General features: G+C 39.1%; 1 protein-coding gene across 7 annotated transcripts in view; it reads left to right on the top strand.

The window, feature by feature from the left end:
- The window catches only part of PTPRK (protein tyrosine phosphatase receptor type K), a 422368-nt gene that overhangs the window by 231324 nt on the left and 173313 nt on the right, over positions 1 to 17731 (top strand). For all 7 annotated transcript variants that reach the window (XM_083828076.1, XM_083828073.1, XM_083828074.1 and 4 more), the window contains one exon: positions 9480 to 9773. In XM_083828076.1, coding sequence (XP_083684202.1) covers positions 9480 to 9773 — 294 coding nt within the window. The remainder of the gene's footprint in view (positions 1 to 9479; positions 9774 to 17731) is intronic.

The raw sequence follows: 17731 nt of genomic DNA, 5'->3' as shown, positions 1-17731 counted from the left end.
AACTGTAAATGCTTGGAAACCAAAGCCATGTCAGCTATTCCTCTCAACTGCAGGTATTTTATATTTCATTTCCCTTCTGGTACAACGATGTATACAGCTCATTGAACTTAAAGAGCATGGTACGGTTTTGAATTCTGCCTGGCCATCATATTGTCCCAACAGCATGTAAAACATTTTTCTCTGTCATTTAAAAGGCATGCAGGAAAGCTGATAAAATTTTGGATTAGCTCTGGCCTGGTGTCACGCATCTTCCAAAGGGAAACATACTGGATGGACTCTTTCACAAATGGCAAACGCACCAGGAGGGTGAGAGGGCAGGCAGGGGAGTGCAGGTCTCCCAGGGGCAAAGTCATGTCAGCTGTGCCCAAAGCTGCTCCCTCTTAAAAAGGGGATCTCTGCCTTAGAGAAGAAATACAGCTTGACTGCATGCAGATAATTTCTAGTAGTTAATATCAGTCTTATGCTGCTAGAGTTGATGTCTTTCCCTGAGTTCCAGGAGTCCTGGTTGTTTTTTGTTTGTGAACCTTATATTTGATAGAGACATAGAGCTCGAGTAAGTCATAACTCTACTGAAATGCTCTATTTTTATTGGAGATGTTTGAAGTCTTGATAGTTTGTTTGTAAATATGTCACTATGACTTTTGTCCAGCATATACACCTTAAAGAGTAGCTGCACCTATTTAGGCAGTAAAATGTGAGCATGACCAGCATCAAGAAATAAACAATCTTTGCAAAAACCTTTGCAGTATCAGTTATGCCAGCTCAGATTGGAAATTAAAATTTTATATATATATAACTTCAAGTAGTTGAGAAGAAGGAAGAAAGAGAAAAATATTCTCACTACATACCTGTCTAAGTATCTAGAAGTAAATCCTAGAGTCCCTAAAAAGAATGTTTTGTCATTTTCAGCCACTCCTTCCCTAATCTCTGGTTTTACTCCTCTTCATCCACAGCATGCAAATGTGCATGCAATATCGTCAAATATCCCATTGCAAAGCTTTGTAGAGTCGAAAGTAATTCTTTCTTGGGAGGTACCAATTTTTGAAGAAGGCATTCAATTTTATTCTTAACCTGCTGTTTCCTGACAATGAAGTAGATAAAATAATTCTTTCCAACAATAATCTCAATGTTGAGATCTCAAGGGAATTACTGGTACATGTGGATAATGAAATAATTGTGATCAAGTCTTTGCCTGAGACATTCCTATAGCCGACTCATTTATACTGAGTGATGATTTTTTTTTTTTTTAAGATTTAAATGTCTTCTCATTACAGGTACCACTTTTTCTTACATGTATTCATTTTTCTTGCAGGATTGTACTGAATGTCTTTAGCCCAATGCAATCTTTTTGACAAAATATGCCGTACTCTTCTAATTGATTCCCAGAGTAGCATGACCTACTATCATTCAATAAATAGGCATGTGTTCTGTTTGTAAGTTGTGTAAAGGGATGACATGCTCCAGTTTTTAGAGAGACTTTTTTTATGTGTAAGCTGAGCATGAGTTTAACCTTGTTTATGGTTTCTGCTGACAATGCTAAAGCTGCACACTGTTCCTTTATTTAAAGGAAGATAATAAAATGAATGCAGTGGTGTTTCAAATCAAGGTGAATAAAATGGCACAGTGATGCATAGGGTATGAAATCACTATGCAGAAGTTAGCAGTTTCCTCTGTTGAAATAATTCTTATTTCAGCACTTCGGGTGGTCAGTAACTGCTTCATCACTTAGATTAAATACATTTCAGCTGTATGAGCTTGCAGACATTGTGGTACTTAATACATAAATGTGATATATTGGGCAGGTGCTCAAAGGTAAATCAGCAGTTCAAGGTGAGCGTGTGACGTAGCATTGCCATTTGCAGTCTCAAAATTAAAGATGATATTACATTGAAATATGTCGATATCCTAACTAACCTGGTGTTGTGAGCTCACTGTTCAGTTCTTCATTTGTTTGTTGTTTCTCCCTCGCTAACTGATTCTATGTGTAATATCCTAAATCTTACCCTGTTACAGATATTTATTTTGAATGTTTGTTTAAAATAGATTCTTTTCAGTTTTTCAATTCCAAGTAATAAAAAGACAATGAAAAGGATCTTACAGGCTCTCTTAGGTGAGTTGGGTAAATCACTTGATGCAACCTAGTCACTGAGCTATTGCTCAGAATGAGTTCTTTTGTTCCAGACAACTAACTTCTAATTAAATACGAACTTTTTGTGGGTATTGTGTATCAACTTCAGGGCAAGCAACTGGTGCTAGATACTGGACAGTTGTGATAAATTGTGTTTTAAAGTCACAGAGAGAATATTTATAGAGTCATAGAAATTGCATGAACAAAAACATTGTTTAGAAGAAAATGGGGGGAAGAAAAGCTAAAAAAAAAAAAAAAAAAAAAGCTTTGTGGCAGAATGCTAGATCGCAAAACTGTTCAAGTCTCTCCATGAAGCACTTGGTCACAGGACAGCCGCTGGGATAATTTTGAATTAGCTTTTGATTATTTTTTTTGAAAATATAAAGGGAGACTTGTGGCAATTTTGAATATTTACCTGTAAAAACCTAAAAATTACAGCATGATTTTATTCAGTCATTTTATGGTATAGTATGTTAAAGTCAGTAATTTGCCAACAACGTCTTTGCATCCTTCTCTTCAGTGTACTTATGGGGGGAGATTTTGTTAGCCTGCATAAGCAGCAGGAACCAAAAGTAACTGCTTTCTCCAAGTTGTCCACTCTGCAATATAAGCTTTTTGATCATGGGAAAAAAAAAAAAAAAAGGTAGAAAAACAAAGTAGTTGATAAAATGAGTTAAACTCGATGGAGCAGGAAGTTTTTGACCATTAGGGGGAGGAAAAAAAGGTTATAAAAATTCTAAAGGATTTCATGAACAAACAGAGAAGTTAAAAAATAGCTTAGAGAAAAATTCTTTAAAGCCTGAAGAACGTACAAGGCTTGTGGAAGCTGCAGAGGGCTTGCAGCTGGCATGGTTTTTATTGTATGAATCTCTAACCAGCATTTGGTCTTGGAGTAGAGGAAGTCATTTAAAACCTCTGAGGTCTCTGTGTGTTATTTTGGTGGTTTGAGCTGCTTTAAGCAAGTGTGCCCTCCTGCAGCGTGTGTAACGTGTGCTGCCTGCCGTTGAGCTCATCCTGCTGAAGCCTGGTTTTGACTGCCTGGGTGCTTTCCGAGGTGAGGCTCAGGACCAAAGCGTGGTGTGGTGCTGACTGGCACCACCGTGCCTGGGCATCCTGAAGGATGGGACAGGACCAGGGCGTGTTTGGCTGGGTTGTGGCAGCTCGTGCCGAGCTGTCAGAGTGTAACCAGTATGGTCTGCCTGGCCTTTCAGGTAGGAAGGTGGTACGCAGGAGTATAACCCCTGGGTGAAAGAGAGTGCGGCAGCTGCCTTTCACTCCAGCTTCTTCATTTTCCATGGGCAACACCAGAGCAACTGAAAGCTTGCTTGTGCACCTGCTCGGCTATTCTGACGTTTTTCAGACGCGTCACCTCTCAGCTCGGCAGAGCACTCGGCTGCCACTAATGAACTCGCTGTCCTCAGCGTGCCGGGCAGTCTCTTTGCTGCACCGGCTGTTGGGCTTTTTTGTGTCTTCTGCGTGAGACAGCAAAAGCATTAAGGACCTAACTACTCACTAGGGATGGCACGTATAGGTAGGTGACAGGCTGAGTTGTGAGTGTGGCCTGTCACGCAGAGAAAGTGAAAACTTGAGATCTTGTTGGAAACTTAAAAATAAACTGCATTGGTTTTCTGAGATTCTTAGTTTGTTGATAGCTCTGCTGTTGGCCAAGTCTGTGCTTTCAACTGGGGATCCCTCAGTGCCCTGCTTTTTTTGTTTGTTTGTTTGTTTTCAAACTGAGTGGAAGACTTTCTCATCAAGCAAGTACTGCTTTCCATAATGTTTCTCCCCCTACTTGACGAAGCCTCCAGTTTGTAAAAGTGCAGTGTTAGTGCAGCGTTTGTTGGCACTGAGGGCAAGAGATCTTCTCAGACTGCTGTCAGCTTAGGAGACAGCCAGCTATAAGTCCAAAATAATTTTTTCGTACATTCTGATTTTTTTTTTCCTAACAGAGCAGTACTTCCTAACCATTTTTGGAAAGTTGAATGAAAATATTTCTCTTTCATATGAAATACATGCCACATATGGAATGATTTTTCTTAAAATAAAAGAATGTTTCTGCAGAAATTCTCCATTTTTTTACAGTTAAATTTTTCATAGCTCATTTTATGACCAGTTAATGAACGTGTAATTTCATTCAGTTGTACTTTTTTGGAGCCTTATGTATTGTTATTGTCTTCCATTTTTTTCTCTAGTGTGTAATTTTTTAGAAATCATTCAGCCTTGACTGAAAACACTGAGACTGCAGAATTTCCTACAATATCACCAGTTATTGTTCTTCACTTGTTATGCTTACTGTTCAATTTGGGGTTTAATACTATGTTTGAGTTTAAGCTTTCAGTCATTGCTTATTGCTAAGTTTTTTTCTTTTTTTTTTCCTGTTGGATTAACCAGCTTTTAAGACCAATAATTTTATTTCCTTGCAAGCACTTGACTGCTAGTACTTTCTACTACATTTCATACATTTTCTCCAACTTTTAAACAAGCATGTTCTTCAGTTTTCCAATATTTTTTGAAAATGCGTGAATCCTAAAACTGTGTGTAATCTTCCAGTGCAGGGAGAGCATCGAAGCAGCGTTGCTGTCGCAGGGAATTGGCAGCCTGCTTCCTCCTGCTCTTCTGGCTCTGGGCTGTGGGTCTCCTGCTGCAGCATCCCCGTGTGTAGCACGAAGCATCCTCTGTTAACTGTATTTCTGTTGGTTTTCCATTTGCTTGTTTCTCTGAGTTGTGACAAATTTTGAAAGAAATTTGGATTCTTTCGACTTACTTTCTTGTCACTTTGTGGTGTAGTTAAGTCATACTGATTTTAATTTCTGGAGAGATGAGCCTGATGTACTTCATTTAATAAACAAATGGTTTGTTCTTATGTAATTGTAAAAAACCAAGCTTATTAGGGTTAATCCCTGTTGTTTGCGTTGAGTTAAAGTATTGATGCCCGTCATCATACCAGGTGCATGGCTGTGTATAAGCTATTTGACAGAGAAGACTGGACGTGGCATCACCAGAGCAAAGGCACAGCCAGCACATGAGCAGAGGAAGCTTGCAGGGTATTAGTGTGGGGAGGCTCCGTGCGAGGGGGATATGGAATGGAGAATTGCAAGAATGAAAGCATCGACGTGTCTTCGATGTCTGGGCTGTGTGGGGAAGGCTCTCCCCTCCCTTATCTCCAGACCCTGCTGCTGTGAGCAAGGAGGTGATCTCTTGTGACAGAAACATAACTTCATGTAAATATATAAGATTTTATCAAAATGCATCCAGTGTCAACTTTTCCTTCCAAGTGGAACAACCAGTAGGATTCTGTTTGGGCTTGATTTTATTTTTTTTTCCTGCTGTGAATTGATTACTAACAGTATATGCTTATCACTAAGATACTAACAAAGTCTCTTCCTTTATTTTAACTGTAGGCAGTATTTAGTGTTGGAGAGGCATGTAGGATATTGTCACTCAGATTGGGTAAATAATATTAGACAACATTGTATGCATAAGATACTTGGGAATGTAGAGAGTTTCATGTATACTAGTTAGCATACTACTAACAACACTCATGACACTTTTGGCTGTTTTTTTTTTTTCCCCTGTCAATAAATATGTAATTATTTGCATGCAACATTTTTTTTATTAAAAGTATGACACAACAGTTTAACTATAGGAGGACTTATAGCTGGGGTTGATGCCGCATGCTTATTCTAATCATTGGTGCCTAAATATCACAGCACGCTTAATCTATAATGTCATATACATACTGATGTGAGCATAATGCACTGCTAGTAGCTCAGCAGAATGGGAACTTCGTACTGATGAAATGTCAGTCTTAATTTTTGATTAACTTAGCTGTGGGCATTTTATGTCAAAAGCAGAACTGTCAAAATACTGCCAAATGCTATGCATAAAAATACTTTCATTTCTTTAATACATTGTAGATGTAGAAGTGCTCTTTTTACATAGTCTTTCAGAGATGTTAGTGGCCATGCAAAATGGAAGGGATTTCATCAGATTTACTGCCTGTAAGCCGTGGCTTAAAAATATTGTCAGAATGTGAGTTTGTAATTAAACTAGTCACACTGGAAAAGGGATTCTAAGGCTTGGGTTTATCAAAGGAAGAAAACACACCGTGCAAGGTCTTTGTTCATACTGTTTGGCATTTGTGTTTTTAAATACCTCTGGAAACACTGATTCTACTGATGAGTTAATAAGCTGTCCATGGGTTGAAATGTGTTTTGTCAAATGTTGTTTAGAGTCCTTACGGCTGTTCAGAGAAGGTTCGTGGCCAGGAAAAGTGGAACTGTGCTCAGTGAAAGCTCTTTACTAGGAATACCCTGTGCCTTAGCTGTCAAGATACTTCAGTGTCTGCTCATAATAACTGGGGGAGTTGGTTGGGTTTTGACAGAAATTAAGGGTAAGATTCTTTGATTTGGTTGCAATGACCAGGGCAGAAGGAGCCCACTGTGTTGCATGGCCTGACTGCCAGGGTGGGTGGCTGAAAGCCCCCAGAAGCATTTTCCATAGTGGCCATCGGCAGCCAGCCAGCCTAGCCAGAGCCAGGCAGGGCAGAGTGTAGGGCAGTGATTTGCTGCTACTTCTCACCTTGCAGCAGTGCTACCTCTGATCCAGGTTCTGAACTCCGACATTTTCACTTGCCTGGACTGAAGCAGACATTTTAGGCTGTTTAGAAAGCAGACCAAAGTTCCGAAAGTGATTTTCTTTGAGGTTACCTCTAATGCATCTCTCTTTTTTTTTTCTTCTTCTTTTTATTCCCATACCTAATATAAGAGGTTTTTCAGTCTTGACAGACTGTGTTCTTAAGACATTCCGAAACTGTGTTGTTTATTTCTAGACCCAGATTACTAGAGTGAAAAAAACAGCAACATCACTTCTTGAAGGATGTGCATTGTGTTTAAAAGCCCACCGATAGAGTAGTGTTGTGTATGTGAGATAGTTGCCATGGAAATGGTAAGCAAAACTAATAATGGCTTTGTTCTGTCTTTTAGTTATTAATGGTAATTTTTAAGCTATAAAAGTTTCAAGTTACTGTATATACGAAGGGTAATTATGTAATTTGAAATTATAATTGGGGAATACTTGATGGATCAGGTTATAGAATAACAAATGAGAATAATTAATAGAAAGTTAATTGGGTAACATCAGAAAAGTTTATCTGGTATATTGGGATTGCATGGTTCAGTTGATACTCAGTGTGCTTTTGGGATTTCTGGTTGCACCACACCTCTGCTTCTGATAGTATATTGTATTATGAAGAATATTAATAATGCTGCAGAACAATTACTTGTTCATTTGCTAACTGATTAAAATTCATGCATAATTTATTGGAACAGGGAGAGACTATATAAATAAGTCTCCTTGTCCTCAAGAGCTTAAAAACAAAATGCATATGCTAATATAAGAATATGCTTTACCTCTTAACATAAAAATTTAATATGCAATGGTATATTAGTCTCATTAATGTGAGGTTTTATTTGTAATAATCGTGCTCTTAATCAAAGTATATACTTCTAAACATAGCTTTATGTTTTAGGGGTTTATAACTTGGAGCCGGTAGTGTATCATGCTCATCAACATTTATGTTTTCTGCTGTAATATACACTGACCTTAGAATTCATTAGTTTGACATTTACTGCGTTAGTTCCACAGCAAATAAACTGCCCTCATTAAGCCCGGTTGCATTTCTGAGCTTTGATGCAGGTAGGGATCTGAATTAGTTGATACTCACTTTTCTTGCCAGAACAGGGTGAAACCTGTTAATAATTAATTGAGATACTTTCTAGGGTTTTGTATATACTGAAGCAGGAGTTGGGACACCTTGCAGTGTTCACCTTTTCACTCCAGAAGAAAACAAGCTCCACTTGTGGCCATTATGGTGTATTCACAAGTTCCTTGTCTCCAAACCGAGTGGCTTGATATGCAGCTAATGTAAAAAAAAAAAAAAAAAAATCTGCAAGAAATCCTTTTGTGGCAAAATGTGGGAAACTCAGTTACTTGCAGAGCTGGTAGATACTCTGCTGGGAGCTGATAGTCGTGTCTGGAGGGAAAACTTCACTGCTGGACCTAGAGAACCAGAGAGATCCTACCCCACCTTCACCATTCAGTGAGGGTGGGATGTACCTCCGTCTTGTAGGCCTTCTGCAAGCCATTCTTGATCATTATTCTTCGCGTGCTAAGTGACATTGATGGGGTCATTCCTGGAGGCAGAACACGTGCAGTGCTTCCACGTGCTAACTTCTCTTGGGCAGAGGTGCGAGGGACATTAGTGATGAGAAGGGCCCAGGCCTAGGGAAATCTTCTGGTCTGGGGCTCAATGTTGTTTCTGATGTACTGGCGGTGAGATCCCTCTACCTGCTCAGAGTTGCCACGCTGTTAGTTCTGCATCGCTGCTGTGTGAAACCCCTGTGTGCATTGAATTTAGCATTGTTGCCTAATTAACTGAAACAAATTAGTTGAAATATGAGCCATCTGGAATGAAAATGAACCTTCCGTGTTTATCAGTGGATTCATTTTATTAGAAAAGTGCATGTTGCTTGTGATTGTTTCTTAAAATAAATCATGCCTAGGCACTGTGCTACTTTAGGTACATGTTTCTCAGGGTAAGGGAGACCTCACCTTCCGATTTGGTCTGTTGCTACCTTTTCACTTTGCAGCTGTTTTGAAATGTTTGGGTGGAAGGTGATTAGAACAGAGGAAGACAAAAGGCAACGTGCATCCTACTGTTTGAATTTCTAAGTCAGCAGTAAGCTATTTAGGAGTGAAATAATGATACATGTTTTCGCAGTTTTGCTCAGTGCTGAATATTCTGAAGGCCTGTAATGGGTAGCTGTATCTCTCACCCTGACTGCATCTGACAGACTTCAAATGAACTGCAGTGATACTGTTTTTTAAAGAATATTCTGTGTAGGGTCAGTGTATCAACTATTGCAACTTTTTCTTTAAGGATAGTGTGTACATGGCTTCTGTCAATAAAAGAAAGTTATGTTTCAGAAACTCAATTTCTGAAATTCAAATTATTGCCATAGCAAATTATATAAATGATCATGAACCCATATTTTTTCAGAAAAATGTGTTATAAAATAGGAATATATAAATCAGATTAGGATTTTTGGGTCTTAAGCTGAGACTTTCAAATGGACAAAGTAATGTTGGTCAGATAACAGCAGCACACAACTTGTTTCCATCAGCTGAAGTCCTCCTCAGCGCTTCTCTTGATGTCAGTTTGATTTTGCTTTCAAATTTTTAAATCCTTGCTGACTAAAATCTCGCAACTTTCTATGGGGAGAGCCCTTCTCTTAATGGCTTTTCCAGCTTTTGTTTCATCACTGACTTTTTTTTTTTGTCTCCCATACAGAGCCGCCTCGGCCAATAGCACCCCCACAGTTGCTGGGCGTGGGGCCGACGTACTTGCTAATTCAGCTGAATGCAAATTCAATCATTGGTGATGGACCCATTATTCTGAAAGAAGTGGAGTACCGAATGACGTCTGGGACCTGGACCGAAACTCACGCTGTCAATGCACCAACCTACAAGCTCTGGCACTTGGACCCGGACACTGAATATGAGATTCGGGTCCTGCTCACCAGACCAGGGGAAGGTGGGACTGGACAGCCAGGACCACCGCTCATCACCAGAACCAAGTGTGCTGGTAAGTGCTGCTTTGAAAAACAAATGAACAAAAGAAGGCTGTTTATGTAATTACTTAACTGTTTTGTAGGCTTGTTAGCTCTAATTTACCTATAGCATAACTTAAGGGTTCTTTGGCACTCACTGGATCCCAAAGTGTCTGGGAATGCAAATTATCCCAATGTGGGTTTGCTCCATCCCCTGCTTTGCCTGGTCACTGTCTAGGTTGCTGCATGCTAACTGTAGGAGTTAGGTTAACAGGTGAGATGGTAAAAAAAAAAAAAAAAAAAAAAAAAAAACTTCTCATGGAAGCAAAGACCTCATTTGTGGAAAGGACAATCTCTTGGGAAAAAAAAGTCTTTTCACCTTCATATTTTCACTTGCATTTTAAATCATCTTGCACATAAAGGAATGCATGGAAAAAATTGCATGGAAAAAGAATCTGTTTAACAAGTAGAATTTTGCAAAAAAAAAAAAAGCGATGTCCTTTTGTGTAATCTTTTTTTTCCAAGCAGGCTGGCCTGCCAGAGTCTGTGGCAACTTCTCAAATACACATGCAAATATCAGTAGAGTGCCTTCTCTTCTCCATTTTTGACCTACTACCACCAAAGCCATGTGTTGCTGAATCTTGCGGTCTGCTTCTGTTTTTTTCAGTGCCTCTCCATGGCCAGCACCAAGAAGATTAAGCATTGCCAACTTTTGTTATATCCTGTTCCTTGTAAAGCTACTTAGAGTTATTTTAATCTCAGCTTTTATAAGAAAAATAATACTCAGCTCTCATAGTTGTAGAGGAGAAGAATTACAGATTTGAACATCAGACTGGGAAGCAAGTAAAAGAAAACTAAATTGTGTTTTTTTTTCTTCTAATCTCGAGATTTTTAGAGCCTGACTTACAGTATTCAAAAATTTGCACTCTCTTAGATTTAGTGAAGGTGCTGATAACCATCTATCAAAACAGCATTAAAATAGTAATAAAGAAAAGCTGCAGTGGCAGATTTCCAAACCTCATTTATACATAGGCATATATAAAATAAAAATGTTTTTTAAAGCATTTGTCACAGACCTGAGATGGACAGCTATTCAAGTTCTCATCTAAGCATTCATTTTTTTCCTTGAGAAAGGGGGTCGATGTCTGGATCACAAGCTAATACTTCAAGTTGACTAGGTCAATAAGTATGAATCCCATGAAAATTCGAAGGTCTCCTTTGAAATTGGGCAGAGTACTGTCGGAAGCTGAGACACGCTGCTCTTTTTATCCTCTAACGAGTAAGCTCTCAGCTAGATCAAGATGAAACTGAAGGCATTTTTGAAATTTGTGATCTTATTTATAATTTAGTCTCTGTCTTTCCTGTGAAGTGAAAAGATATTTGTGTCCATCTCAGTTAAGATGACAGCTGTTGAGATCTAAGTAAGGTTAAAGCATTGATATATGGTACTGAATTGTTTTAGACAGTGTTCTGAAGAAGTAAAAATTGGAAAACAGCTTCTATTTTAAAAAGACTGAGCCGAGATGAACAAATCCCAAATGTTTAGTTTCTTTTTCTCAGCACTTGAAATATAGAATTTCATTTACCCAGTGTGTGGCAGACCAAAGCTTTCTAATTGGAAAGGAAAAGAAAGGAGGTCATGATTTGTGTAAGACATGACATATTTTTAGAAGCGACGTAAGGGAAACAACATTACTATGGTATGTGATGGTGTGGTGGTTTTTTATTTTTATTTTTTAATTAAATCTTGAATATAAGGCACCAAAATCTAGGTTTGAGACGAATTTTCAAATTCAGTTTAATCCACTCTGAAATGAACCAGATATATTTAAAAAAAAAAAAACAAACTTGAAAAATATGGACTTTCATGGCAATATTATCCTAATAAGATTTCTATCTGTTTACCTTGAGTAAGACTAGTTATTCTTATTCCATGAAAGCACAGGTGAATTAATTTCACTATTAGCCAGTTTCAGTTAGAAAATGGTGAGTCAGCAAGGGTTTGTGGTGACTGGAGCATTCAGCCCAGCACCACGGGACGAGTCATGCAGGGCATCGAGTTGGACGTCAGGTCGTCCTGTTGCCTTCTCACTCGTCCGAAAAATGCAGGCAGGCATTTCTTTTCCACAGTGTTCTTTTGTAAGATAATTGCAAACCCAAATTGATAAGATTTTTTTTTAACAATTTTTTCTTACAGTTCTCTTTCAGTTTCTTCAGTTTTCAGTTCTGTTTACAGTTTCTCTTTAACAGTTTTCTCTTAAAAGGCAAACTATAAAAATAAAAATTAGTCTCTTCTCAAGGGAAGACGTTTCAGAAAAGGTAAAGCCTAATAATGCTAACACTGCAATCTCTTCTGCTACTGGTTTTGTACTCATGACTGGCATGTGATTTACTGTGCTATATTAGATGACAACTCTGCAGCAATATCTTCTTTCTGGCGATTCTTCAATTATTCCTAATTCTTGTTTCTGACAAGATCTCTTATTCTTCAGATAAATACTCTCTTTCCTCTCTGTGTTCTATGTCAATTTTATCTTTCCATAAGTTTTGTAAGTATTGGTTCAAAATCTGAAACAAATTATAATTGATTATCTGCTCAGTGTCAAATGGAGTGGCAGGAAATAAATGAATTTTCAGCATGAAGTTTGACTGCTCTCTGTACAGATTAAGAAGTACACGTTAGTGAACATTGATCTGATGAGTTTTTAGTGTTTACGCTCCAAGAACCAGTGACAGCTAACTCACTGACACATCAATAGGAATAGGCTAGGATTCTGCTGTCTGTTTATTTGATACCTAAGTAAATATTAGCATTGTTTTTGAAAGAAGATTGAAAATGATTTTCCACATAATTCATTCAGTATTTATAATTCCATGACATTTAGTAATAACATTTATTGATCAGTTAGCCTGTGTTTTGCTGGAGATGTATCCTACTTCTAAACAATTTGAGCAACGACTGTACTTATCTCTGTATCGGACATGAACTTTTATTATTAGGTGTTTACATCATTGTCTGTCTTCCTCATAGCAAAACCAGCATCTAGTGACTCATTCAGTAAATGTTTCCTATAACGCTAAACAAAATTGTTTTCTAATGAAGACATAATTCTTCCAGTAGTTAAAAGTCCTCCAGAAGTCTGTTTCTCTAACTGGAATTTCCTAGGTAATCTTCCCTGTGCTGAAGCTACATGACTGCATTTTGCTAGAAAACTTGCGTGATGTTTCTGTCAGCTTGCGTTTGTATATATGCAGTTAAAGAGAGTGCTGAGCAATCGAGTATAGGAAACCAAGGAGTACCTTGAAATAACTGAAGTGAGCCTTAAACACGTTAGGCAAAACATTATTTTTTTGCCATTCCCTTCCTTCAGGGCCAGGTGTAGTCCTCGTATTTCCATTTTAAGCACAGCTGAATTCTGTGCTGGGCACGTGCATCTCCTTAGGCAGCAATGCTCAGGAGCTGCTGATGCTTCCTATGGCACCTGATGGTGCACCCAGTCCGGCTAGTTAGTTCAATGTGTCTGCAGCTCTTGCCCGCTGCTGTTGCTCAGATTATTCTCTTCTCAAGCATTTTAAAACCAAAGGCGAGCATAGCACTTATTGCAAGTAATCCTAAGGTGGTTTTCTGTGGCTGTTTCATTTTATTTATTTATTTATTTTTGAGTATATTTTGTGAGTTGTGATTGCATTTCCTTTGGGGGGTTGTAGAAAATATGTTGTAATCTAAAATCGTCCTCATAGGCTGCTTTATCAACTGTAAGTTAGAAGTTATTCTGTCACATTGGCTGCTGCTTCTGAGTAACGGCTAACAGCTCAGTTTTATGATTAACTGATATTTTAGTAGCAAAGGAGGTCAATAGTTCAGCCTGTCCAGGGCTTAATGTATGTACACAGAAGAATTGCTCACTCCTGCTTTGCTGAAGTTCAGTGCAACGGTGTGATTTTCAGTAAAACATGAAGAATTGTAGAGCAGTTGGGGAAAAGTCCTGTGTGTTTTCATTACTATTATTTTTTTATTTTTCTCACCCCAAATGTTTTGATTTCAGTAAACTGTTGCCTGTATTATTTGCTTTAGTTAATAAAATGAAGAAGGGGGCGAGAGGAGGCTTTACGCTTCCAGCATTATTAGAGCTGGGATGATACGTATTGACTTTTATTATTATCGTTATTATCGTGCTGCTGTTCACAGCAGTTATCAGTCACCGAGACGTCGTCGCTATCGGTAGCAGGCGGCCTGCAGGCACGGACGGGAGCTGGATGCTCGTACCGTGGTGCACCACTGCCCTGTGATTTGCCTGCGGCTGGAGGCTCGGGAGCTGGGCTGCTTTCTGTCCCTCTGCTTCAAGCGCAGAGTGCTTGTTTACAATTTGCACATGCGGTGATTTTGAAAACAAAATACACAGAATGCAGGACACTGCTGAATTTTCCCCTCAAGCAAAAAAAAAAGAAGAAAAAAAAAAGAACATGGGGATACAGTGAAAAGCCAGCTTTGCATGACCATCTGGAGAATTAGAATGTTGTTCTTGTTACATGCAAATTCATTTTGCTTTTTAGAATGAGGTGAGAGAAGGGGGCAGTGCAGTAGAAAATTGGCTTGTGCCAGTGTGGGATGTGTACAGTGCTACTTCAGGTAATGCTGTTTGCCTTTTACACTTTCAGTGTGGAGGTGGAGAGTTCAAGGCAGGGTGCTTGATTTATGGCCTTTGCTGTGTGCTGTACATGAGAATTCAGTGAGTTGGTATGTGAGGCAGTGGAAAATTGGATACACTCAACATCAGAGACGGGTTCTGGAAAATACGCCACTGAATGTATAATCTGGGTTCTTCATTTGTGTCTCCCGGAGTAGTGCATCTTAAATTCTTATTTCAGTCTTTGAAAGCTAGTAAAAGTGCAGAAAAATGCATAATTTCAAACTGTCTATTTAAAAATGAAAAAATTGTGAAGTGGATAGAGCGAATATTTACCTTTATAGCAAAACAAGCTATCTTCAGGTTTCAAACAAAACCTTTACCTTTTTTTTCCTCACAGTAGATATCATTATGGTAGACAGTTACAGCGTAGCTGAGAGAGGAGCCTAAATACACTGAGTGCTTAAAGTATATATTTTTATTACTCACGGTTTTGTTGTTTTCAAGTTGAACACTTTGTTAGAATAAACTAAGATGAACAACTTGAAACTAGATAAACGTGATACTTTAAAAATTATTTTTCATTTGTCATTGCAGAAGTGCCCACATTACACCATTATTTATATGTTGCTGTTGTTTTTAAAAGTATATTTGGCACTCATAACTGTTTCTGGGCTTTTGGCCAGGTTGTAATTGGAAACATTTAAGATCTCTCTAGCAGATACCAGATGCACCAGTCTCCTGTTCCTTATAGGTTTACCAGTTTGCTGTGATATAGTGGGGGGGGGGGGGGGGGGAAGTATTTAAACAATGGAGAAAGTCTGGAGTAAGGAACTTAATGCCAGAATTACATACTGGTTGCTGAGAGAGCGTCCGCAGAACAGCTATCTGACTTGGACCATCAGCTGGCAAGTTTGACCTGTACTCTGCTTATTGTGCTGATTGCCACATACAGAATCCTAATGATGCTTATATCCATAAGAAAGGGCCTTCGCGCAGCTGAGTTACCTAGCAGGAGACCAGGCAGACTGCCTAGCCAAGCTCTTGTCAGATTGTGTAAATTCAGCGTGGTATCCTCTTTTTCAAAGGCGTGCAATGCTGATGACTCAGTTGAATTGGCATTAAACTGAAAGTTCAGACACTGACCTCCGCTAAATTAGTTTTCAACTTTTTGTGTTGGCTATATTCAGTGTTGCTTAGTATCTTTTTCTTTTTTTTCTTTGCTAGTTGCAGCTGCAAATTCCCTCTGCGCTAACTGGAGACAAGGTTTTACTGACATCTCCCCGCATTTCTCGGGGGGTTCACCTTGTTCATGGCTAGTTCGTTACTGTATAGGGTCATATTCAGTAGTAAATCACCTTATGCCTCTCTACCCAGGATTAGGATAGCAGACCTCAGCCGGTGGGTGCCTCTTGCTTGGGCACCCGCTTTTCAAAGCCACTGCGGTGTGCAGGGACCTCTCTTTGCCTGCCCTCCGAAGTCCTCCCCAGGATACCCACAGCGAGACGTGCTGCTGGTCGTTGGTGCGTTGCGTCCTGGCCAGGCTGGTGGTGTTGACCAAGCTGGCTGACAAACTCCAGGGAAGCTGAGGGAAGTCTTTCTGTTAAAGCTCGTGGATCTCTTTCTGGAGAAGGATACGAGGTTAGGAGACCGCATCAACCATGTGGTGGAGCTGGCTGCCTTGGCTGGGGGCGGAAAAGGAGCAGTTGTCACCTCCCGGAGCGCCCCTGTCTTACCAGTGGTTCCTCCATCCACGGCCTCACCTCAGGTTGTTGGTCAGCTTTTCCCAGAGCAGAGAGTGCTGCAGCACGCACGCTGTAGCGATTTATCCAAATCAGTAGATCACGCTTCCGAAAGGAGCACTGTCTGAGGCAAGAGAATGTATTGCAGAACATTAATCCACGGCATCCATTGCAGCTGTAAAAGAGTGGACATGGGCAATAATTCATATTGCAGCACTTGAAAATGCTGTGGGTGCGCCCAGGACAGATAACTCAGAGCCTGATTATAATATCTCTGAAATTTGCGGATTAAGATTCACAGGTTTTTGGTCTGTGCTCACTCCCAAAGAGCCTGACTGCAGGTTAGTGTAATCTTACCCTTTCAGAAGACTGCAGCTCTTTTCTGAACTGTGACTTTTAATTTTAACTGAAAAAAAAAAAAACAAACTTTTTGGAATATGATTCATTAGTGTGTTTGATACTTTAATTTAGTTTGCTTTCATAATTAAGGTCTCTGTCAACTGTTAAACTGTAGTATTACTTTCATAGTGTTTGAGAATTTTTAAATACCTAAATATAACAAACTTTTTTTTTTTTTTGACACTCATGGTTTTATATGACTGGCTATTATTATGCTTTCATTTATCATTCTATTTAAAATTAAATGGGAAAATTTAAATAAGGTCCCATAATTTGCTCTGGCCAATGCAGCACTTAAATGTGCAGTTTCGGAAGCATACTAATTTCTCCCTGTTGTTTTGGCCCTGTTAGCAGAATAGTGTGCAGTGTGTAGCAAGGGCTGCGAGTGACAGGAGTGGTACCGTGGAAGGGCTGAAGAGGAAAGGAGTACCAGCAGCATGTGTTGGGGGAAGGGATGCTGATGAGATTTCCTAGATGCATTCGTTATTCTTTCCCTCACCCCCATAGGTCTTTTCTCCCTGAAAGCCATTACAGAGAAATATCATGTCATTCATACTAGTGTGAGATCCGGATAAAGTTCAGATTAACATCCTCCTAAGGCTAGGGCAGGCTTCCCAAAAGCCCTGCTTCTTGCTGACATTGATTCTCTGGGATTTATTCTGCTAGATGCATCTCTGTTTTGCATTTAATTGCTGTTTACTTTTTTTTCTTTTTGCAATTTTGTTTCATTGTAATTGTGGGCAATGTAATTCTTTCCTCCTAATTTGAACCGAGACTGTGTGAGGCAGAAGTGAGTGAATTTTACTTAATTCTATTTCCCAGTAAACCTTCCTGCTGGCACTGGGATGGGGACAGGACCAGGTGATGCTTTTAACGCTATGAGAATGAAATAGCTTCCATTGTAATAATCGGTTGAGAGCATATTAAGCAGCATCTGATGTCAAGTTGCACCTCAGGTGATCTGTAGGTCCAAAATCCTAAAACAGCTTGTCAAGACTCTTAGTGCTACCTCATTTTACTTGCTGTTTTAAAAAAATAAAAATCTAGAGCAGTCTTGGAAGGTTCCAGGTGACTTGAACAGTAACAATAAACATACTGACATAAAGGATCAGGATTACCCAATTAATTAAAACCTTGTCATCTTGACTTTAATTCTAAACAGAATAATGGAACTGCCAATACAAGGGTTGATTAATGAAGAATTAAGAAAGTAATATAATTAGA

This window comes from Anser anser, assembly GCF_964211835.1.
Source record: "Anser anser genome assembly, chromosome: 3".
In the NCBI taxonomy this organism is placed as follows: Eukaryota; Metazoa; Chordata; class Aves; order Anseriformes; family Anatidae; genus Anser; species Anser anser.
This window is presented reverse-complemented; position numbering and strand designations above follow the sequence as displayed.